The 23001-nt window shown below is 45.0% G+C and overlaps 2 protein-coding genes across 3 annotated transcripts in view; one reads left to right on the top strand and one right to left on the bottom strand.

The window, feature by feature from the left end:
- LOC136678070 (serine/threonine-protein kinase BRSK2-like) overlaps positions 1-3566 on the top strand; it is a 180370-nt gene extending 176804 nt beyond the window's left edge. The window contains exons 20-21 of one of the 2 annotated variants that reach the window (XM_066655888.1): positions 81-305; positions 1887-3566. In XM_066655888.1, the coding sequence (XP_066511985.1) occupies positions 81-283 (203 nt within the window). In that variant the 3' untranslated portion in view covers positions 284-305; positions 1887-3566. The remainder of the gene's footprint in view (positions 1-80; positions 306-1886) is intronic. The other variant, XM_066655889.1, reaches the window with a different exon arrangement.
- A 1895-nt stretch (positions 3567-5461) lies between these two features.
- The window catches only part of LOC136679076 (ankyrin repeat and BTB/POZ domain-containing protein 2-like), a 31616-nt gene continuing 14076 nt past the window's right edge, over positions 5462-23001 (bottom strand). Inside the window, exons 2-17 of the mRNA XM_066657356.1 lie at positions 18749-18898; positions 14076-14283; positions 11194-11346; positions 10711-10876; positions 10356-10445; positions 10176-10277; positions 9969-10065; positions 9696-9831; positions 9297-9553; positions 8532-8710; positions 8271-8376; positions 8076-8178; positions 6742-6829; positions 6480-6548; positions 6245-6358; positions 5462-5699 (exon numbers count right to left, since the gene is read on the bottom strand). Of these exons, the coding sequence (XP_066513453.1) occupies positions 5490-5699; positions 6245-6358; positions 6480-6548; positions 6742-6829; positions 8076-8178; positions 8271-8376; positions 8532-8710; positions 9297-9553; positions 9696-9831; positions 9969-10065; positions 10176-10277; positions 10356-10445; positions 10711-10876; positions 11194-11346; positions 14076-14283; positions 18749-18898 (2228 nt within the window). The 3' untranslated portion in view covers positions 5462-5489. The remainder of the gene's footprint in view (positions 5700-6244; positions 6359-6479; positions 6549-6741; positions 6830-8075; positions 8179-8270; positions 8377-8531; positions 8711-9296; positions 9554-9695; positions 9832-9968; positions 10066-10175; positions 10278-10355; positions 10446-10710; positions 10877-11193; positions 11347-14075; positions 14284-18748; positions 18899-23001) is intronic.

The raw sequence follows: 23001 nt of genomic DNA, 5'->3' as shown, positions 1-23001 counted from the left end.
ATCCTCATTGTTCATCTGTTTGTTCTCTCTCTCTCTCTCTCTCTCTCTCTCTCGTTCTTCTCTTCCCCATGTGTACCCAGGCAGCCCATTGAGTAGCTTCTTTGACGTAATTAAACAGCTCTTTTCAGACGAGAAGAACGGGCAGGTGCCCCACTCCGCGGGCACGCCCAGGCACGGTGCCAACAGCCGGAAACATGAGTCCGACTTGAACGCCTCCAAATGCCCGCCGGGCAAAGACAAAACCAAGCTGGCACCTTCGGTTGGGACACAGGAGCAGCCTTAAGCCCCGGGAGCGTTAGTAGATGGTCAGATTTGAATTCAGAAGCAAATCTAAGTCTATCATAAGCTTTTGATTCAGAACAAACGGACGCTAAACAAGTTTTATGCACTGGAATGACCACTGTAGTACTCCACCTGTCTATTCTCTCCATGAGACACACACACACACACACACACAGACACACTCCTCCTTCCTTTACTTATGTTTTTTACTGTTATCTTGTGGACGGTCATCAACACCGGTGATCCTCATTGTCTTTTGTGGCTTCTGGCAGCAGTTTGTCAAAATATTATAGATCAGATACTATTTTGTGGTAAACAGTAGTAAGTGTGTGTTCTCACTGTGTCATTGTGGGTTTCCTCCTATAGTTTACAAACATATTGCTCGGTCAGTTGGCTGCATGAAATTCTCAGGTGTGAGTGTGTGTGTGTGTGTGAAACTGTCCACAGGTGTGTGTGTGTGTGAGTGACTGGGTGAGTGTGTGACACTGTCCACAGGTGTGAGTGTGTTTGTGTGAAACTGTCCACAGGTGTGAGTCTGTGAGTGACAGGGTGAGTGTGTGAAACTGTCCACAGGTGAGAGTGTGTGAGTGACTGGGTGAGTGTGTGACACTGTCCACAGGTGTGAGTCTGTGAGTGACAGGGTGAGTGTGTGAAACTGTCCACAGGTGGGAGTGTGTTTGTGTGAAACTGTCCACAGGTGTGAGTCTGTGAGTGACAGGGTGAGTGTGTGAAACTGTCCACAGGTGAGAGTGTGTGAGTGACTGGGTGAGTGTGTGACACTGTCCACAGGTGTGAGTCTGTGAGTGACAGGGTGAGTGTGTGAAACTGTCCACAGGTGAGAGTGTGTGAGTGACTGGGTGAGTGTGTGACACTGTCCACAGGTGTGAGTCTGTGAGTGACTGGGTGAGTGTGTGAAACTGTCCACAGGTGGGAGTGTGTGAGTGACTGGGTGAGTGTGTGAAACTGTCCACAGGTGAGAGTGTGTGAGTGACTGGGTGAGTGTGTGAAACTGTCCACAGGTGTGAGTCTGTGAGTGACAGGGTGAGTGTGTGAAACTGTCCACAGGTGTGAGTGTGTGAGTGACAGGGTGAGTGTGTGAAACTGTCCACAGGTGTGAGTGTGTTTGTGTGTGAGTGAGAGTGTGTGACGGAGTGCCGCCCTGCTCAGGGTTTCAGTAACTCCAGGTAGGCTCTGGACCCAACGCTACACTGAACACGATGAAGCAGTGTGAAGCAGTGAAGATGAATGAATGAAGCAGTTATTGCGAGATCATCATGAAGTCATTATGTCAACAGTGCAATTCTGATTTGAGTTAATGGTTTGGACGGAAGACAAAAAAACCTAATAGTTTCTACAAAACACAACAACATTTTCAGAGAAAGCAACCATTACATTAAGGACCCGTTGATACAAACGTCCAGTATTTCACAGTATTTCGTATGTTTTGTTAATTTACATCAGTATTTTGACGGTCTGCTGCCAGAAACAGAGGTTTCCTCTTCCTGTCGAGTGTGGGCTTCTAAATTGTGCTGCATTTTTTACATTTCTTGTTGTGTTTATTGTTTCTATGTTTGGTAACGGCTCTTGCTCATTTCTGCTGCCAGGGATCATCCAGAAAACGTGTTAGAGCCGTGGGGCTCAGTGTACAGCGTGTGGACGGAAGGCACACTTACTCAGCAAGTACAAGCTACAGATGGACGCTCCTCAACGCAGACACACAGGAACCTTCATCGAGACACTTTTACCCTCCTCATCCTCACCGCTCCTGCTCCCAGATTTGAAAAATTAAAAAAAAAGCCTTAAGAAAATGAGCCACAATTTACACTCGACTACAGCCCACCTCTGCTTCCACTTTATTTACTTCATATATCTCTGAATTCTTTAGGTTGCATTTCTCTCTCTCTCTCTCTCTCTCTCTCTCTCTCTCTCTCTCTCTTTTCTCCACTGTTCTGTCCATGAAGAATTACACAGAGAGGAGGACACACTAAAGCTGACCTTAGGGGGTGTGGTCAAGCGTTTGAGGAGCCGCCCACTCGAACTGTCGTCGGATTGTATTCTTTTCAATGTAGTCTTTCTTTACGAATGACAGAATTTAAATATTTTATGGACTTTGTGTCATTGCTGTACAAGATTTTCAAATATTATTTGAAAAAAAAAAAAAAATTATGGGATGGTCCTGGGACGGAATAACGGGGGGAGGGAGGGAGGGAGGTTCAGCAAATGATTTATTCTGTACAGAACTTGTATATGTTCCTTGCGTAAACTCGTCCGTGACTCTGCTTGAGCTGATTGTGTTGCTAGGGTTTTGTTTTTAGTTTTTTGTTTTTTTGTGATGAATTATTTAATTTTATTGTTTTCTCTTATAAATCACGCTCAGTTTGAGCGACATTTTATTTCGCATTTTTAACTTTGTTTTGGAAAAGCATCTGCAGGATTCAGAGACCTTTGGCCACAGTTGTGTATAATTTTATAACTTATTTATCATTCTATTTAATTTGTTCCTGTCCTCGTTTTTTTGTTGTCGTCGTTCTTGATGTTTAATTTATTCCGCTGGGACTATTTATAAAAACCAAAATGGGGTAGTTTTAGTGTTTTTACAGCAGCTAAGTGTCTGATTGTTTTCCAGGAGAATTCTGTCACGTGTTGTTCGTTAAGAACTCATCCGGACGGTTATTGTTTCATTGTATTTTCTTTGTGAACGAAGCACTCGTTTATTTCTTTATCCTGCCGTTTTTGTTTATTTATTTATTTTATTTTCAAACAGAAAAAGAGCCTGTAGAATATGTTAAATTATTTAACGGTAATTTACGAATGTAGACTAGCCTCGTTACGGGGGGAGGGGGAGGGGAGGGATACGAAGTTAATTGAACTATTGATATTTGTCACTTTTCATCTCGTAGTGCGTGTAACGACCGGTCCGACACTCTCCACCCACACCATGTAAATAGACGATTTTTATTTGGGTTTTTTTTTTGGGACAACGAGTTTGTTAAAAGGCACCGAGGGGATGCTCCTGCTCCTAGCTGTGTTCTCGTATTTGCCGTTTGCATGTCCGACATTCGGCTTTTCTTTGCATGACGTTGTTGTAGATGTTCGATTTTGCCCCGTCCTGCACTTTTCCACCCCCCACCCCCCCCCCTACTTTTTCAGGACGTCCTACTCCTTTCTCCCTCTCACTCTGCGTTCCTCTTCGCATCCCTTTGTTTGTCTTTTTGTTAAGTTTGTTTGTTTTAGCTTTGTGTTCGGGACTCTCTTCCCCCTCCCATCGCTGTCTCTAGTCTGTACTGCTCTCCCTGAGAGGGGTCCAGCGTTGATGATGATGATGATGATTACTGATGATGATTATGTCATACCCCAGGTGGAGGGGGGGAGGGGGGGAGGGAGGGGGAGGGGGAGGGGGGAATCTGCTGAAGAGAAATAAACTAAGCAATACCTTATTCTTAATTCCTTCCTATTTTGTACTTGAGAAGAGAAGCTGGATTGTTGTGAAATACAGATTGGTTAATACCGAGCAGGACAGAAAACTAAAACTATATAAAAATATAAAAAGAAAACACACCACAGCTAATGTATCCCCTTGTAACTACTGTGAAACAACTTCAGTGCAAACAGAAATAAATCCATTGGATTCTTTGGCTGTGTCTCATCCTCATGAAGAAGCGGCTTGAAATCCGACACAATGCAGCGCTTCACGTTTATTGACTTGGTTTGATTTCTTGTAATTGACACCGTGGGTTTACATTAAGAAGCTCTTGCAGTACAACAGCACAGTATCAAATAATTTAAGACTTGGAAAGGTCCCAAAGTACCATTTGAAAAGTTGCATAGTAAAAGTGGAGTGTAGAAATTTATATTAAAAAATATGTACAAGTTAGATTTAAAAATGACACAGTTGCTCAGTTATTCACATTACTGCACCTAGCTCCCATTGAGACTCAGGCTCCAGTATCCCATTCTGTCCACTAGAGGGCACTTCTGTTATGGCACATAGGCTTGTAGCAACACTGGAAAAATCGCATTCTACTTTGAGAAATGTGCTTTTAAACCCACATTTCAGTAGAAGATATTGGCCTTGACCTACAGGCACATGCAAACATTTTGGTTGTTTATTACACTGAAATGCAGCTCAATACTACAGCATCTTTAATGCTCATCTTTTTATATTCACTCAATTTAACACACAGCTCCAGGGACCTGGAGGTTGTGGGTTCGATTCTCGCTCCGGGTGACTGTCTGTGAGGAGTGTGGCGTGTTCTCCCTGTGTCTGCGTGGGTTTCCTCCGGGTGATTGTCTGTGAGGAGTGTGGTGTGTTCTCACTGTGTCTGCGTGGGTTTCCTCCGGGTGACTGTCTGTGAGGAGTGTGGCGTGTTCTCCCTGTGTCTGCGTGGGTTTCCTCCGGGTGACTGTCTGTGAGGAGAGTGGTGTGTTCTCCCTGTGTCTGCAGGGGTTTCCTCCGAGTGACTGTCTGTGAGGAGTGTGGTGTGTTCTCCCTGTGTCTGCAGGGGTTTCCTCCGGGTGACTGTCTGTGAGGAGTGTGGTGTGTGCTCCCTGTGTCTGCATGGGTTTCCTCCAGGTGACTGTCTGTGAGGAGTGTGGTGTGTTCTCCATGTGTCTGTGTGTGTTTCCTCCGAGTGACTGTCTGTGAGGAGTGTGGTGTGTTCTCCCTGTGTCTGCGTGGGTTTCCTCCAGGTGACTGTCTGTGAGGAGTGTGGTGTGTTCTCCCTGTGTCTGCGTGGGTTTCCTCCGGGTGACTGTCTGTGAGGAGTGTGGTGTGTGACTCAAAAGTGTCCGTAGGTGTGAGTGAATGTGTGTGTGTGTGTTGCCCTGTGAAGGACTGGCGCCCCCTTCAGGGTGTATTCCCGCCTTGCGCCCAATGATTCCAGGTCGGCTCTGAACCCACCGCGACCCTGAACTGGATAAGGGTTACAGATAATGAATGAATGAATGTCAAATGTTGCACAGGTCACATGATGTTTTACTGTACTCCGCATGTTTAGCCCAGTGCTCTGGTGAAGGTTAGTACTATTCACTCATGACCAGAGGTGCCCTGATCCCGACTTTTTCATACTTTCGGCACATTCCTCAAATATTCAACAGTGGCTCAACAAACAAGAGCAGAAGCTGTGAGAGTTCAGCCTCAGTCTGATCCAGGATGACCTCCCCTGTTGACCAGCGCTTTCCAAAACAACTTTCACTTAAAGCTGCTTTCACATTATGAAGGAGCTACTGAGATATCTCAGCCTGGAGGTCAGAGCTGCCTGTAGGGCGTCCAAAACATCCAGAGTGTCCATCTCCTGGGCCGGACCATGCTCAGACATCAGCAGCAGCTCTTCAAACTCTCTCCTCTGCAGCATCTGAGGCATATTCTGCAGGAAGAAGCCTTCACAGAAGCCGATCAGCTCCACCGTGTCACTCACCTGTCGGTAAACACCACAGAAGAGTTAGAGTCTAAACAGTTTTCATCTGTCTTCACTATGGGTGGCTTAATGGGCCTTTGGGCTTCTAGTTTAGGAGAGTGGGTGACCGTCTTCAAAACCCCCACAGCGTAAATCCATCAAAGGGTAGAGGTTGTTACTACAGCGAAGCAAGGGTCTACATATTCATAGGAAAAGCTGTCCACAAACATCTGGCCAAATAGTGTAGGATAATGCTTTTGAGCTTCAGTCTCTCACTGATTAAGAGAGGGGTTCTTGTAATAGAAGACTTCAGAGCGTCAGTTAAAATATACATTGAATTTATGAGGTTCTGGACCACAACTGCCTAATTTACATATCATTTACATGAAACACGCCCTAATTTATGTTAATGTTTAAGTAGTGAGACAAAGAAAAAGCAGATTTAAACAGTAGTTGTAGCGTAGAGACACTTTAAATTAACAGCTTATTATTATTTAATATGATTGGTGAAATTTGTGTGCACTCATTTTATGATGAGATTTAACCCTCTAAAGCCCGGTGCCCACCTTGGCGGTGTGGTAGATGAGGACAGCATTGTGGACGGTCATCTTCTCTGCACACTGGGTTTCGCAGTGTCTCAGCAGAGCACTGAGCTGGAAGGAATGAGCCACTGGAAGGAGCTAAATATAAAATGCAAATGTAAATTTTAGCTCTGGTTTGTTAACGGGAGCCCTACTCTTTCACATGTTACATTTCCTGAAAGTATATTTTTGGGATTATATCACGGATTCATTTTCTTACCTCTAAAATATCTGACAGAGGCACTTCTGAACTCCCAGCTACTCCTCCATACAAATGAGCCATTAACATCTGAGAGAACAGAAAGTTTAACATCAATATTCTGAGTAAAATAAGCATGGCTTCATCAAAGAGCACCGCCTTATAGCTGCTGTTTTTACACATGGTATTAATAAACCATCTATTTTTAATTACTGTTATTATTTTTTTATGTAGCCCACCCAGAGGTGTGTTATGGAGCGCTGGCTGAGGCTTGAGTAATCACCTGGAATATGTTGAGCTTGATGTCAGTGATTTCAATGATGTTGTGGTCTTCTGTTCCACTGGATCCAACACTTAGCAGCTCCTTGAACCTTAACAGGAATAAAGAGGATCAGAACCTCTGATTATTAGGTGTTCAAATAAATTGTAGGTGTTTTTTTTTTGTGTGTAACATAATTAAAATAAAAAAATAATTTATTTTTTCACTTTTGTAACTGTTGGGTTGTGATAAAAATGACAATTGTCAGGGTCACAGTGGGTCCAGAGCCTACCACACTCCACACTCCTCACAGACAGTCACCAGGAGGAAACCCACGCAGACATAGGGAGAACACACCACACTCCTCACAGACAGTCACCCGGAGGAAACCCACGCAGACACAGGAAGAACACACCACACTCCTCACAGACAGTCATCCGGAGGAAACCCACGCAGACACAGGAAGAACACACCACACTCCTCACAGACAGTCACCCGGAGGAAACCCACGCAGACACAGGGAGAACACACCACACTCCTCACAGACAGTCACCCGGAGCAGGAATCGAACCCACAACCGCCAGGTCCCTGAAGCTGTGTGACTGCGACACCTACCTGCTGCACCGTCGTGCCACCCTCACGGTTTTCCAGTGTTTTTTTTTTTTTTTTTAATGAAGCTCATAACAAATGCAGTGATGAACAAATTCTATGTGCAAGCAGTTTTCTACTTAATTCATTCATTCTTTGTCTGAAACCGCTTATCCAATTCAGGGTCGCGGTGGATCCGGAGCCTACCCGGAATCACTGGGAGCAAGGCAGGAACACATCCTGGAGGGGGCGCCAGTCCGCAACGTTCAACTTCACTTTCATGTTCATCAAACCAGTCTATCACCAGTCTTGCTGTGTGTATTGGTGCGTTGTCGTCCTGATACACGGTACCGCCTTCAGGACACAATATTTGAACCATTGGATGCACAGGGTCTTACTGGTGCAATGTGCAGTTAATGAAGTCTGGCCACCAGGCTGCTCCAATTTATTCATGAAACCTCCCACACTACAATGACAGGTGTTTCAGTTTCATTGTCCAATCCCTGTACGTTATTATTGCCACAAGCGTGGTTGAGTTAATGGAGATGGCAACTGTTTCCATTACTGAGTTCTCAAATAAATCATCCAGTTCATGTGCAGACTGGACGTTCTTACAAGTTCCACTGACGTTCAATAAGTCACAAACTCCTTAAGTACTCATTGAGCGGTCAAGTTCTACTCAAGTTGTTTATTGGACCGATGCTTTTAGTCCATGTGCTGTACCTATTCCACCCACCTGTGCTGTTTTAAACCTTGCTCTGTTAGCTCACCTCTGAGATGCAGACATGAGGAGAACTCTGTGTGCGAAGAACGGCTGGCCTTCCACCAGGAACGTCACATCGGACATGTCTGAGTTATTCAGGAAATGGGCATCTGTTGAACAGAACGTTGCATTACATCACACTCAATGATTCCAGAAGCCAAACCGAAGTGTTTTCTTTATGCCCCAAGACAAAGAGTGTTACCCAGTTGAGCTGCAGGTGTGTCCTTCGCTGCAGGAAGAGGTCCCAGAGCTGTCGACCCAAAGCAGTGGCTCCAGATGGACCCCAGCTGCTCTCTGACTTCTTTGTTCTACAGGAACATGGACACAAGGACAAGGCTATTATTGCAGCAAAGCGGAGGAAGCTACTTCTAAATGCCCTTCATTTCAGGAGGACTGGCGAATAAACGTGTCGCCTTTCAGCCAGATCGTGTAGATCAACCAGGCTTGAATCCTGGTCCTTTACCTTGGAGATTCGGAAGATGGTGAAGAGCAGTGGCAGGCCGTCTGAGATGAGCTCCTCGCTGTATTTCTGCTGCCACATGGAGGTGAAGTCCTTCAGCAGTGAGAGAGTGACCTCGGTCCTGGACTGCAGCTGTGCAGTGCGTACAGACTCTAGCCACACATGCAGCCTCCATGGAACACCTGGAACACACCAACAGACGAGGGGTCAACAAGGGTACAGGACAGGTCACAGCACACGAGGAAAAAGACCCCCATTCACCAATTGTGTTTCTTCCTTAGGGAGTGTATCTCTACTTTGTAGCAGTAAATGCCTCTGCTCTTTTAGGAAGGCTTTACGCTAGATTCCGGAACATTGCTGTGAGGATTTGATTGCACTGAATTGCTCATGTTGGATTAGTAGTTCTGGATTACTGCCAACCCAACTCATTCGGATACAGAAAGGGGCTGCATCAGTTCAGGAAACTCCAGATCCACTGCTCCAACCCTCTAGGTAATGGTGAGCATTGACACCGTGATGGAAATAACTTATAAGACTGTGAGGCACCGGGGTTTGGGGGGTTTGGCTCTCCAGCCAGAAACGTATGATTCGATTATTTTCATGCAAGCATCGCTGTAAAGGGGTACACTCCGTAAAGTAACCCACAGCAAAGAGTGGGTTGTTAATGCCACAGTGAAAATGTCTCGAGCCACAGTGCTACGTAAAGGCACAATGCCATGGAGAAGCACAGAGCTGTGGCTGGAGACGGTGCGAGGTCAGTTTTTTTACCGAGTGCTCTGAGCTCCATGGTGACGTCCAGGTATCCATGCTCAGCGCTGTGGAGGCTGGCCTCCTGAAGGGCTCGGCTCTGAGCTTTGGAAAGGTGCGTGATTGGGTGTCCGCTGGGGGAAGACGGTAGACATCGAGATGAGTCCTTCACCTCCTCACGTTGCCTCCCCTCCACTCCCTCGGCCAGGATCTCCTCCAGAGACAGCACGTCTTCCTGCAGCCTGTAGGGCTGACTCAGCAGCTTTCTTAATACATTCCTGTGGGAGAACACAGCAGTAAGGTACCTTGGATATATATACATATTGACAGGGGTTCAGTGCCCCACTCAGGGGAACCATACAACCACACTACACTAATATGGGTTTCAAGCTACATCTCTAATAGTGTTAGAAACTCTACCTGTGTCCATGTGCTGCAGCGTGACTGAAACAGTTCATGTCTTCATACAGCGATGACGTCAGAGTGCTTCCGCTGTGCGCCCGAAACATGGGGTCAGCACCACGTGACAACAGCAGACTGACCATCTCATAGTTCCCTAAACACACACAGACAAATACAACAGTCAAGACTTAGAACTAACTAATCACAGCTTATGGCAGACATCTTCAAGCAGTAGCTGTCATTTCTGTTTATATGTGATGATGTCCATATCTGTGTGATTGTGATGTATACCTGCAGCAGATGCCAGCTGAAGTGGTGTTTCTGCTGACCCCTGATGTCCAGTCTTGAGGGTACGTCCCTCCACATCTGCCCCCATGTCCAGCAGCAGCTGAAATGACAAAGACCAACAACCCCTCACTTTGTTGCTATGCAAAAACTGACAAACACAAAGACAAACTATGCATATGTTCGGAAAGAGATGAGATGCACTTATTTCACCTGCACCACTGATAAATGGCCATAAAGCACAGCGAAGGTGAGTGCCACCCAGTGGCGACTGTCAGGATGAACAGAGGGGTGCTTTGGAGAGCAGTTTGGAATCTGCAGCAAGAAGCAAAAAAATGTTAAGGTGTGAACTTCCAGTGACGAGTGAATCATTCTGAACCTCTCAGTCCTTACCGCTAAATCCAGGTTAGCTCCTGCATGGATGAGCAAGTGCACCAATGCCTCGTCCCCCATGGAGCACGCATACATCAGAGGGGTCATGCCCTAAACCCCCAGAGACACACAGGAGGTTATTATATAGATACAACCCTGCAGCCAAGTGGCCTATTCAAAGGCCAGGGCTCTGCCCTTTGGCTCTCCTCAAATTGCAGGTTGACCATGTCTTAGAGGGTCAGATATTACCTTGGAATATGTTTTCTAATATGATTGGTGATATATAAGCTTTACAAGACATGGGATACAGGATTTAAGCAGGCTGTTAGTGCATATAGTGAACTGAGACGGAAGAGCTATTGGCAATGGTTCTAACCTGATCATCCATAGTATTGACTCCATCCGGACCCAGCAGCTCAATGGCCTGACCAATCAGATCCGTGCGTCCACAGTTAAGCATGCGGAAGCCTAGGTCGACGTTGAACTTATCCGTCGCAGCTTTTGAGTCCAAACGCTTGAAAGAACTGAAACAGCACTCCGGTCTGAGAACGAGGAGGAATATTGGAGAGAGAACAGAAAGAAATGTTTGGAAATGGCATTTGCAGATATTTCCTGAGCTGGGAATTGGGAATGATGGTCACCGTCCTAATAAAACCTTAAAAACCTAGGACAATGTTGGCTTTTTGTGTGTGTGTGAAATGTTATGATGATGTTGAGCTGTTAGTGAGCAATGAGCAGTGAAAAGTGTGACATACTATTGAAATAAAAAGTACTCCTATGTCATTTTTATTAGTCCCTTCATTCATTGGTCCACTCTGTAAAACAGGAAGTTGACAATATAAAGAAACGTTTTTCTTACTTCAGCTGCCGGGGTTCACAGTCCAGTCCAGGCAGCAGCAGTCTAGCCGTCTGCCTCACATCATCACTGTCCACTAACAGACTGCGGCGATGCTCAGCGTGAATCATCGCAACCCTCATCCACTCCATCAGAGGAGGCAGCAGAGGGAAAGGCCTGCAGGAGAAAACACACACTCCTCCATTATTTACCACTTCAGCTCCCTCACAGAGTGACCTCTGCTCCACCCCGCTTCCAAATTAATGATACAACAAGGAAAGTGACAGGGAAATAAACAGAACACATTGTTTTTCTGAAAGAGAACCTCCACCATCACACATGCTGTCTGCCACAGGTCTGTCAGGGTCAACAGTGGAAAGAGATGTAATTATACTGGCTGCCAGAAGTGAGTCTGACCACCTGCTGACCATAAAGTCCTGCCACACCTGCAATGTTGAGCTCTGTCTTCAGTTTTGTTTTGCTGTTCTGGTTTAATATTGTGTAAAACCTGCTCCACAAAGGACATTTTAAAGGAAAAAACAGGAGAAGACAACTCAACACTGTGGGTCAGAAAGGACGTGAAACTGTAAAGATGACCTAACTGAGAAAAAGGATACTTGCAAACACAAACAAAATGTTGCTAGTGTTCTCAGGGCAATGGTCCGGTCAGGCTAGAGCAGTTTGTCAGTCTTTGGATCATGAGAAACAGAATGCAACCAACTTCTAACACTGAACTTTAGATTCACTGTTGCTGATGCAGCTTGTTTTTCTCATCCGTAATCGATAATCTGGCCTATAGTCTGCAATGCAAGATGCAGGTCACAGCAACACTTCCAAGCTGCTCCTTTCCCGATCCATCATCATCATCATCATCATCTTTTCCGCTTTTCCATTTCAGGGTCGCGGTGGCAACAGGGCGAGCAAAGAAGCCCAGCTGTTTCTGTCCCTTGCAACATCCACCAATTCCTCCTGGGGGATCCCAAGGCGTTCCCAGGCCAGCCGAGAGATTTAATCCCTCCAGCATGTCCTGGGTCTACCCCAGGGCCTCCTTCCAGTTGAACGTGCCTGGTATACCTCCAGTGGGAAGCGTCCAGGAGGCATCCTGATCAGATGCCCGAACCACCTCAACTGACTCCTCTCAACGTGAAGGAGCAGCGACTCTACTCCGAGCTCCTCCCTAATCACTGAGCTCCTCACCCAATCACGGAGAGTACGCCCAGCAACCCGTCAGAGAAAACTCATTTCGGCCGCTTGTATCCACGATCTTGTTCTTTCTGCCATTACCCAGAGCTCATGATCATAGGTGAGAGTGGGGACGTAGACTGACCGGTAAATTGAGAGCTTTGCTTTATGGCTCAGCTCTCTCTTCACCACAATGGTGCGGTACAGTGACCGCATCACTGCAGACGCTGCACCTATCCTACGGTCACTCTCACTATCCCTCTTCCCATAACTTGTGAACAAGAACCAGAGATACTTGAACTCCTTCACTTGGGGCAGGTTCTCACCCCTTACCTGAAGGGAACATGCCATCTTCCGAGAGATAACCATGGCCTCAGACTTGGAGGTGCTGCATACGGACAGCTTCACACTTGGTTGCAAACTGCTCAAGTGAACGCTGGAGGCCTCCATGTGAAGAAGCCAGAAGAACAACATCGTCCGCAAAAAGCAGAGATGCCACATCCTGAGCTCCTTGACGGAAGCCCTCCTGTCCCAGGCTATGCCGCGCCACCCTGTCCATGAATATCAGGAACAGGAGTGGAGATAAAGCACAGCCCTGACGGAGTCCAATGCCCACACTGAACAAGCTTGACTTTCCCGATCCAGTTCACTGCACATTTCTTTTTAATTGAGTGTGACCACTGGGTTCCTTGGCATCCAAGTGGTCTTTTCACGTCTTAAGGATGCCATATCACCACACTCAGCATCCATCGCCTGTCATTTCTTCAGGCCACATGCGCAAACCACAGAAACCTTCACCTTTTACATGTCTTGGCTCAGAGGGTTATTGTAGGTAATGATGGCTTAACTGATGGTTGAGTGACTCTTCCATGCTGCTCTTCATCGTAGGGATAGCTCATGGTTGTCGGTATGCCCCTTAGGGATTTCCTGGCCTAAGTGTAGCTGTTGACGTCTTTGATTGGCTCAGAGCAGATCTGGATTTTTGACTTGTTGTTTCTTCATCTACATGTTTTTTGATTAATTTATTTGAAGTCTTTGCACTTTCTGGTCAAGTTAGTTTAAACTTCTCTTCGAATTGTTTTGTTGTTTCCCAGTAATGACAATGTCATCTGCAAATCACAGATGGTTTAGTCTTTCACCATTGATGTTGATTCCTTTTTTTTCCTATAGTCAGCGACAACCGAGATGGATAAAGGTTAAACACACCTAATGCTTCTTGCAGAACACAAAGCGGGCCAAATAAATAGAGCTCAGGATCTGCTCAATAACTTGTGACATCGGCCAAACACTGGGTCCCTGAGGAATCCAGAGCAATGCGCTGATTTTATAGTTTATGAAACGTCTATGGTTTCCTTTCTCCTAAAGCCAGCCAGGAAAGTAGCTACTGTCTGTACTGTACTCTGTGAAACTCTGATTACACCTGTTAAATACATTGGCAGAGACAGCGAAGAATAAACCCAGAAATTTCCACAGACTTATTCCTTGAGGGAAAGAAAGAGAAGAACTTTACTTATACAAACTTCACAAATACGTTATACTCCCAAGAACGAAAATCCTGTCCCTGCTCAGTACCAGTGAAATTAATGGAGACTGGTCCATTTCACCTCATAAAAGATGCTCAACACCCAGTCATTTTTATTAATGGCACATTCAGCAGATGCTATTTCAGGAAGTTGCTTAAACAAAAACAAAGTTTCAGTAACTCTACAGGTAAATTCTCTGACCTCTCTTTGCTGAGGGTCATCCTGGGGGGCTCCAGGTTGGGGTTCTCCAGAGATTCCATCTGTGGACTGCGGAGGAAGTAGTAAAGAGTGTGGAGGGCATCAGGAGACCAGGAGAGGAGCTGTGAGTGACCGGGACGTCCAGGACTAAGAGATCGACCCCCGGAGACCAGTCGCTGCATGTGGTGCATCGCCCGGGACACCAGGTCACCTGAGGAGGTACAGAATGCTTAGAATCTGGGACAGAGCTAAGATAATGGGGGGAAAAAAATAACACGATTAGCACCTGCTGTGGATTGCCTTAAATGTTCCTCCCCTGAATTCCATTGGATCTTTTAAATTATGAGGCAGCTTAGTAGCTGAAATATTTATGTTTTTGCAGCATTTGAGCTAAAACCACTGACTTAACATCAGAAGACAAGGAACCTCACCAAAAGTACCCCACACAAACCAGGAAGCTGTGCCAAGTTTACAGTCTACAACTGTAGGTGGAGCCAAAGAGGAAAAATCTATCACTCTTTTACTCTCTATCTATCTATCTATCTATCTATCACTCTTTTTTCTCTCTATCTATCTATCTATCTATCTATCTATCTATCTATCACTCTCTTTTTCTCTCTATCACTCTCTTTCTATCTATCTTTCTCTCTCTTTTTCTATCTATCTATCTCTCTCTTTTTTCTCTCTCTCTATCTATCTATTTATTTATCTATCTATCACTCTCTTTTTTCTCTCTCTCTATCTATCTAGCTATCTATCACTCTCTTTTTCTCTCTCTATCTATCTATCTATCTCTCCCTTTTTCTACCTACCTATCTATCTATCTCTCTATCTATCTATCACTCTTTTTCTCTCTATCTATCTATCTATCTATCACTCTTTTTCTATCTATCTATCTATCTATCTATCTATCTGTCTATCTATCTATCACTCTCTCTTTCTATCTATCACTCTTTTTTTCTCTCTCTATCAATCTATCACTCTCCATTTTCTATCTATCTATCTATCTATCTATCTATCTATCACTCTCTTTTCTGTCTCTCTCTCTCTCTCTCTCTATCTATCACTCTCTCTTTTTCTATCTATCTATCTATCTATCTATCATCACTCTCTCTTTTTCTCTCTCTCTCTCTATCACTCTCTTATTCTCTCTATCACTCTCTCTTTTTCTATCTATCACTCTTTTTTTCTCTCTATCAATCTATCACTCTCCATTTTCTATCTATCTATCTATCTATCTATCTATCTATCTATCTATCTATCTATCTATCACTCTCTTTTCTCTCTGTCTCTCTCTCTCTATCTATCTATCACTCTCTCTTTTCCTATCTATCTATCTATCTATCTATCACTCTCTCTTTTTCTCTCTCTCTATCTATCACTCTCTCTTATTCTCTCTATCACTCTCTCTTATTCTCTCTATCACTCCCTCTTATTCTCTCTATCACTCTTTTTTTCTCTCTCTCTATCAATCTATCACTCTCCATTTTCTATCTATCTATGTATCTATCTATCTCTCCCTTTTTCTATCTATCTATCTATCTATCTATCACTCTCTTTTCTCTCTGTCTCTCTCTCTATCTATCACTCTACCTTTTTCTATCTATCTATCAGTCTCTCTTTTTCTATCTATCTATCTATCACTCTCCATTTTTCTATCTATCTATCTATCACTCTCCATTTTTCTATCTATCTATCTATCTCTCTCCCTTTTTCTATCTATCTATCTATCTATCTATCTATCTATCTATCTATCTATCTCTCTCCCTTTTTCTATCTATCTATCTATCTATCTATCTATCTATCTATCTATCACTCTCCCTTTTTCTATCTATCACTCTCCCTTTTTCTATCTATCTATCACTCTCCCTTTTTCTCTCTATCTATCTCTCTCTTTTTTCTCTCTATCTATCACTCTCTTTTTTCTCTCTATCTATCACTCTCTTTTTTCTCTCTATCTATCACTCTCTTTTTTACTCACTCACTCACTCACTCACTCACTCACTCGCCAAAGAATACAAAGGAACCAATTACACATACTGAAAAAAAAAGTATAGAGCCGACAAAACACATGAGGATCAGAACCATTTTGTTTACCACAGGATGTCGTATTCAAAAACTCCATTCAAATCTCTCATAGAGAAATCAGGATTAAACATTACATACATAAAGCTGACTACAGAATGCCAACACAACTTCTGTGTCCAAGCAATGCTCTGAAATAAAGTCTAGTGTTCTGAGAAATCTGCACATTTGCAGCTGATAAAGATATTTTCCAATAACTTTAGACACAATACGAGCTGAGCACTTTACAGATAGATATTCATAGAAAGCAGATACCTGACACTTCCTCCCAATGACCCTATTATTACAATACTCTGCTGATATAACACAGTAACCATCTGCTCTTCAAGGAATATCTCATCAAACGACAACAGCAGATTCCCAACAGCTGTGCCTCTGTATTTTAAAATCTGCTGACAATGGCACATCTTTCTACAGCTCCTGCAATAGGGGGAGATGTGAGCGGAGTCCAAACTGCTCAAATATACGGCCCCTGAAGTGTATGCTCCACTGCGGAATCTTATATCAACACTGCCAGGGTCACTTCCCAGCTCAGTTAGAAATCCAGGCTTCTGTTATTCCCTGGTGGAGGAGGAGGACTTGGAGGAAGATGGAAGGGGATGAGGAAAAGATACAGCAAAGGAAGCCAGAAGATACTCTTGTCAGGGCCTGTGTTTATCATTAGAGAATCTGGAGCCAGGAGGAGGAGCAGAGGATATAGATAGAAGATGCAGTTTTGCTGCTCCACAGTTGAAGGCTGGCAGCGTATTTGAGGCTCAGAGGTAACAGCTTCTAAGTGTCCTATTTCACTGTATGGATTTCTATTGAGATTTCAGAAGCTGGGTGGGCACAGCTAAATATCTATGTCCAGTGTGTACACCAGAGGCTCTAAGACTGCAAGGGAAGCTCAGCTTCCCCTAAAATGTCAAAAAATAAGTGATCAAATATATACTGTTGTGTGTACATGTCACTGAATAAATATGCACTACAACGCGCTCAACTTTTGTTCAGAATCAGCTTCTTATCACTGGTAAAGACGCGGCTTTCCTCTCAATCATTCCCGCAGCTTCACGGTGCTTTAAACAGTGAGGACGCTGAGCGTCTACAGAGTTCAATAGCGAAGCAGCGAAATGCAGCGAAATGCAGCGAAATGAGACGAGCCATTGGATAAATGCTGGGCTTTGTCCCGCCCATCGGACGCTCAGCGTCTCTGTGGGTCTACGGGGCAGTGGGCTGGCCTCGGCTGGCCCGGACGCTCAGCTTCTGCATGATGATTGGATGATCTGTCTGAGGCTGAATCCCTTTTTGATTGACAGCGAAATGAGCGAATCAGCGATCCTTTGGTGTAAAGATCCGTGGGAGCATTACATTTTCATTCTGTTCTGAGTTGAACCGGAGACTTTCTTAATCCTCTTAGCGACATTTTCTTTGTTAAAAACGACTAGCGACAAATCGAGCCTCTATTTCTGGTGGTGTTTTTGTAGCTGCTTGTGTTTGGAGACTGACTTCTATCACTCTTTCTGACTTCTATCGCAGTTAGACCAGCATCCGCCACTGGTGTACACCTTAAAGAAGGTAGTAGTAACTCATTTATAATAAGAAGTGTCCACAAATGTTTGGGCATAGATTGTAATGGTGTAGTCCACATAGCAACAGAAAAAGAGATGAGGCTGACTGACACTGATCTAACAGAGATTGAATGACATTGATTAAATGATGGACTACATTGCATTTGACTGGAGGGTGGGGGCAGGGGGTAACAGTATCAGGTATTAAAGTAGGGGTCTATAATCTGAAAGCCATGAGCCTTGAGGCTAACTGCACACGAGAGCAATTACTTACACTGCAATCAGGAACAGCAAAACAAACCTGGATGAATAATCCCCATTCAGTGTCCAACAAAGGCTTGCTTTTCATTTCCATTGCTCTGAGCTGGAGTGTTATTTCACAGTCACAACGCACAAAGGAGTTGGTTTTTTCACCTCGGGAGCAAACAGACGATGCTCTTGTAGCAGGAGCACAACTGCAGGGGTGTTAGAGACCCCCCCAAGGAGGGCGGGAGGTGTTTCACCGCTCCAGTGGTGAACTGTAAAGTAAACAAACTGCCAACACAGCCACACCTTCTCAAACAGGCTTCCTAAGTGAGCCCAGAGAATCAATGACACTGTGGACACAAAGCCAGCCTCTCTTTAAACGGCACTGAAAAAAAGAGTAAATATCGCCACATAAAACACTGGCTGTGTCCAGAAATTTGGGTTTTTTTGCCATTATCTAGTGGTGTCCAAAAACCTAGTGCATAAAAATGTATAAGTAGTGTATAACCGATGTACCCTAGCAGATAGTGGATTTCCATAATACACTGCAGGTAATACAGAGCTTGTAACCTTCAGAACATACAGTAACCCTCAGCCAGCGAGACTCTATGGTTATAGTCGACTGGCGGCTTGCTGCAACAGGATCTGCCGCCATACCATAATGCACAAACCCATGAAGTAGTGTCTATAACCATTCACTACCCTCCTGTATTCAGTTCCACATTATAGTGCACTATATAGTGAGTGATGTAGGGAATAGTATGTAAGGGGCTGTTCTGGACACTGAGTGCAACTTACTGAGTTCGGAGATACTTCCCACGCAGGTGGCCAGCAGAGCCTGCTCCAGTGTGCGCAGCTCCAGCTGAGCAAATGCGTCCTCCCTGCTCTCTGACCCCAGGGACTGACCGCCAGCATACGGACTGAAGTGTGCAGGCAGGGAAAGCTCACCTGCGCACAGAAAAAACAGATTAAATCAAAGCAGAATAAAACTCAGGGAACACACCTTACACAAAGTATTGAACCCACTGTCTGTTATTTCAAGATTTACTCTATGGCCTTGGGAGTCTAAGCACTAAGCATCCTGTTCTAGATACGTTCCCATTAGCTTAGTTATCAGTGATTATGTGAGAAATGGTCTTTCATCAAAGTACGTCACGCAATGCATTTACCACAGCACCGAGCAGAAAGAAAGACAAGGCGCCACAGTAGCCGAGATCATTAGGGCAGTGCTGCTGAAACACTGTGTGCACAAGTTATTAGCAGCTAGTGGAGCAAGGCAGTGTACAATCAGCTCAGTGAGTCATGGCCCCACACAGATTTATCCTCAATTAGAGATAACCAGGGTTTAGCTGCCATTTCCTCTGTAAGAATACCTCAGGGAGTCTGGGACTAATCCTTACCCGGACATGACCTCTCCTCATCTCTGCCATCGTTTTTCTTCTGCCTTCATTCAGACCCAGTGTGATATTACAGTCCTGCTTCTTGATTTACATTAGGTTTCAGTGTATTATTTTATTACCATCACATATTAATCTGTGTAAATAGCTAAATATACTTTATTTTTTACTGCAATCATAATTTAAATGGTTGGGCAATACCTGCCATGTTTTACTTGCATTTTATTTTTTAATTCATCGTTTTGTCTATATCTAATTTAAAATCAGTTAAACAGGTTTTTAAAAGGGATGTCAAGTCTAATGACATGGAAATGCCCTCTATTCTTATTGACTATGTTATACTGTGCTGTTCTGTCTTGGGGAGTAAAATGTAACTGTACTATGTCACTATACAATTCATTCATTATCTGTAACCCTTATCCAGTTCAGGGTTGCGGTGGGTCCAGAGCCTACCTGGAATCATTGGGCGCAAGGTGGGAATACACCCTGGAGGGGGCGCCAGTCCTTCACAGGGCAGCACACACACACACGCCTACACGTACGGACACTTTTGAGTCGCCAATCCACCTACCAACGTGTGTTTTTTGGACTGTGGGAGGAAACCGGAGCACCCGGAGGAAACCCATGCAGACACAGGGAGAACACACCACACTCCTCACAGACAGTCACCCGGAGGAAACCCACGCAGACACATGGAGATCACACCACACTCCTCACAGACAGTCACCCAGAGGAAACCCACGCAGACACAGGGAGAACACACCACCTCCTCACAGACAGTCACCCGGAGCGGGAATCGAACCCACAACCTCTAGGCCCCTGGAGCTGTGTGACTGCGACACCTACCTGCTGCGCCACTGTGCCGCCCAATGTCACTATACAATGTACAATGAAATTGTGCCCCCCGACACACACACACACACACACACACACACACACACTAATGCAGCTGTTACCTTTTTTCTGCAGTGCCATTGTTTCGTGGCTAACCATAATTTTAAGTGCCCCTACCTTTGCCTTTGCCAGAAGGGTGGGGGTGGGGGGGGGTCGCTTTGTTTTCCAGAGGGCCGAAAAATGTGCTAGAAGTGCATCTCAACACTCCCCACTTGGGACACACTTCCCTGGCCACTAGGGGCAGCGAGCAAACACACACCCCAAGCAGCGGGTGGCATTCCCAGCATCCAGGGAATAGTTGGGGGTTAGGTTCCTTGCTCAAAGGCATTTCAGCCACGGATGTGGAGGCAGGAGACACTGCTGTTCCTTCACTCTGCCTACACCAATTGTCCTGCAGGTTGAGTGGATTGAACTGGCGACCCTTAGGTCCCAAGCCCACTTCTCTTACCTATAGACAATGGCAGTGGCATAACTACCAGGCCCAGCTGAGCTACAGCTTTAAGGAACATCAGATCAGGTACGACAAAGCCTCCTGTGACTCTTTTCTTTCCCATGCTGTTCCCTGATTGGATTTTCCTAGCTCCAACTCATTCCAGATTCCCACAGCTTTCCGGATGTCAGGAACGTGAAGCTGAATTGCAGGGTAGAGCTGCACCTCTGGAATGATTTTAACTGTGCCAAGCAGCAGGAATAAAGCATGATCTGATAATAACAGCTAAACAATGAGCGCAGCAAGAGATTTATGGCAGATGACGGGCTCCAAGTGGAAGAGACGGCTTTGGAGCTTCCTCTTTACGCAGTGATTCAAAACCCACTCCTCTCTCTGGGATCTCTGGTTTACCAGGTATTCAAAAATAAATCAAACGAGAGTCGGAGATGTGGATTTGTTTTCTTAATCAAAGTAAGCGATGGGCCAGCCGTCTGGGCTTTCAGGCCTCGCTCTCAAACATTTATCCAGATGTCAGCCACTTGATATGTTTGAAACATTTTATGGACGAATTTTTCAAGAGCATTTATCTCCAGTAGGAACTGTTCATGTGAGCAATCTCGTTAAACACAGCGTCTGTGAAGGGGACCCCTGGTCCACTCGCACTGGGGCTGTTTTGCTAAGGCAGCACATGCTTAGCTCAGCATTCGCTGACTGGCCCCACGACACAATAGCGCCCCATCCACATCCAGATCTCTTAGGGGAAATCTCGTTTATCAAACGTTTGTGGACATTTTCCTTATCCATTTACTGCAGTAATAACTTTTAATCACCGTTGACGTTCCTACAGACGCCATTTTGAGGTCATGTACTGATGATGGATGATTAGTTCTGGGGCACAATCTCCACTCCTACTCATCCCAAGGGATAGAGAATGCTCCACTGCTCCATTGCTCAAAGCATGAGGGTTTTTGGCCCCAGCTTGGTCCTCTACAAGAGTGTCACTGAGGATTTCTATGGTTCTGAGGATGCTAAACTCTGCTAGCGGCTCTAGAGGATACTCAGTGTTATTTCACTGCTTAGCTGATAAAGAAATAAGCTTTTGTCAATATTCAAAGATTGCCTCATATCTACAGTAGCTGCCTATAATTTATACCCAACACATAAGTTATAGCTATCACTGCAATTAAGGGGTTAAAAATCAGAGAGACAAGCCCGATTTAGCTGTGCTCTCTAAGTGTCTGGTTTGAGGCCACATGCCCTCCACAGTGAGGCCGATTGCTCCAGCTGTGGTCTGTTTCACATGTGCTGCGCATCACGCCTGTTACCTTATACACCCTGACTGAAAATACACAGTAGAAATATGGGTTCTAAGTGAGACCTCAAACCCAGATCTGCTTCCTACTGTGCGAGGCTGTGTAGTCTGCCGTACTCACATGCTTTAGCGATGGCGAGGTGAGGTTTCTGAGTGTGTGTGTGTGTGTGCAGCTGAGCCACAGGGCGTGCTGTACAGCTGTTCACAGACCGGACCCACAGACCCGAAACCCCTCCATCTAGACACACCCACCCCAAACCAACCCCATCCCTTTCCCACGACCGAGCACATCTAGCCCTGAGGGTAACGTGTGCGTCATAAGCAGCCACATACATACACACACCCCGAACTTTGATACATGTTTACACACACTTGTTTTTACGTCACGTTATGAGGCCAGTCAAAAATCTAAGCCTGCCCCCACCCCCCTTATTTAATATCTTTAATTTAACCCTAATGTTAACCCCTAAAACTAACACAGTGACACACACACACACACACACACACACACACACACACACACAGCTTGTGCCATTGAGAATATGTGTGTAATACTGTTATAAATTGGAATGGAGCTAGTTGAGGTTGGACTTGGCACAATCTGCTTCACTTACAGCAACAAATCACACACACACACACACACACACACACACACACACACACACACACACACACACGCTGGAAAACTCTCATTAACGTGTCAGGTTAGCTCAGGGGTTAAGCTGTTGCGGAGAGCCATTGAGAGGCACTAATGCACCAAAGAGACCACTTAAGTGCACTACATATTAAAATAGCTAAATATTAAATCTGCCATAGCATTGAGCACAGTATGAAACCTCACTGACTTCAGTCCAGCTGTACCTTTCACAGGCCATTAACATGGGGCTGTAATTTGGCCAGGACACAAAACTACTGATTAGAAAACCAGGTCCGGTTTCTTAATGGTCACCAAGGCCTCTGACGTATTCATTTCCATTTCAGTTATAGCTTCAGGATTGAAGCCGTTTCAGGGTTAACA

Source organism: Hoplias malabaricus, chromosome Y (genome assembly GCF_029633855.1).
Source record: "Hoplias malabaricus isolate fHopMal1 chromosome Y, fHopMal1.hap1, whole genome shotgun sequence".
Classification (NCBI taxonomy): domain Eukaryota; kingdom Metazoa; phylum Chordata; class Actinopteri; order Characiformes; family Erythrinidae; genus Hoplias; species Hoplias malabaricus.
This window is presented reverse-complemented; position numbering and strand designations above follow the sequence as displayed.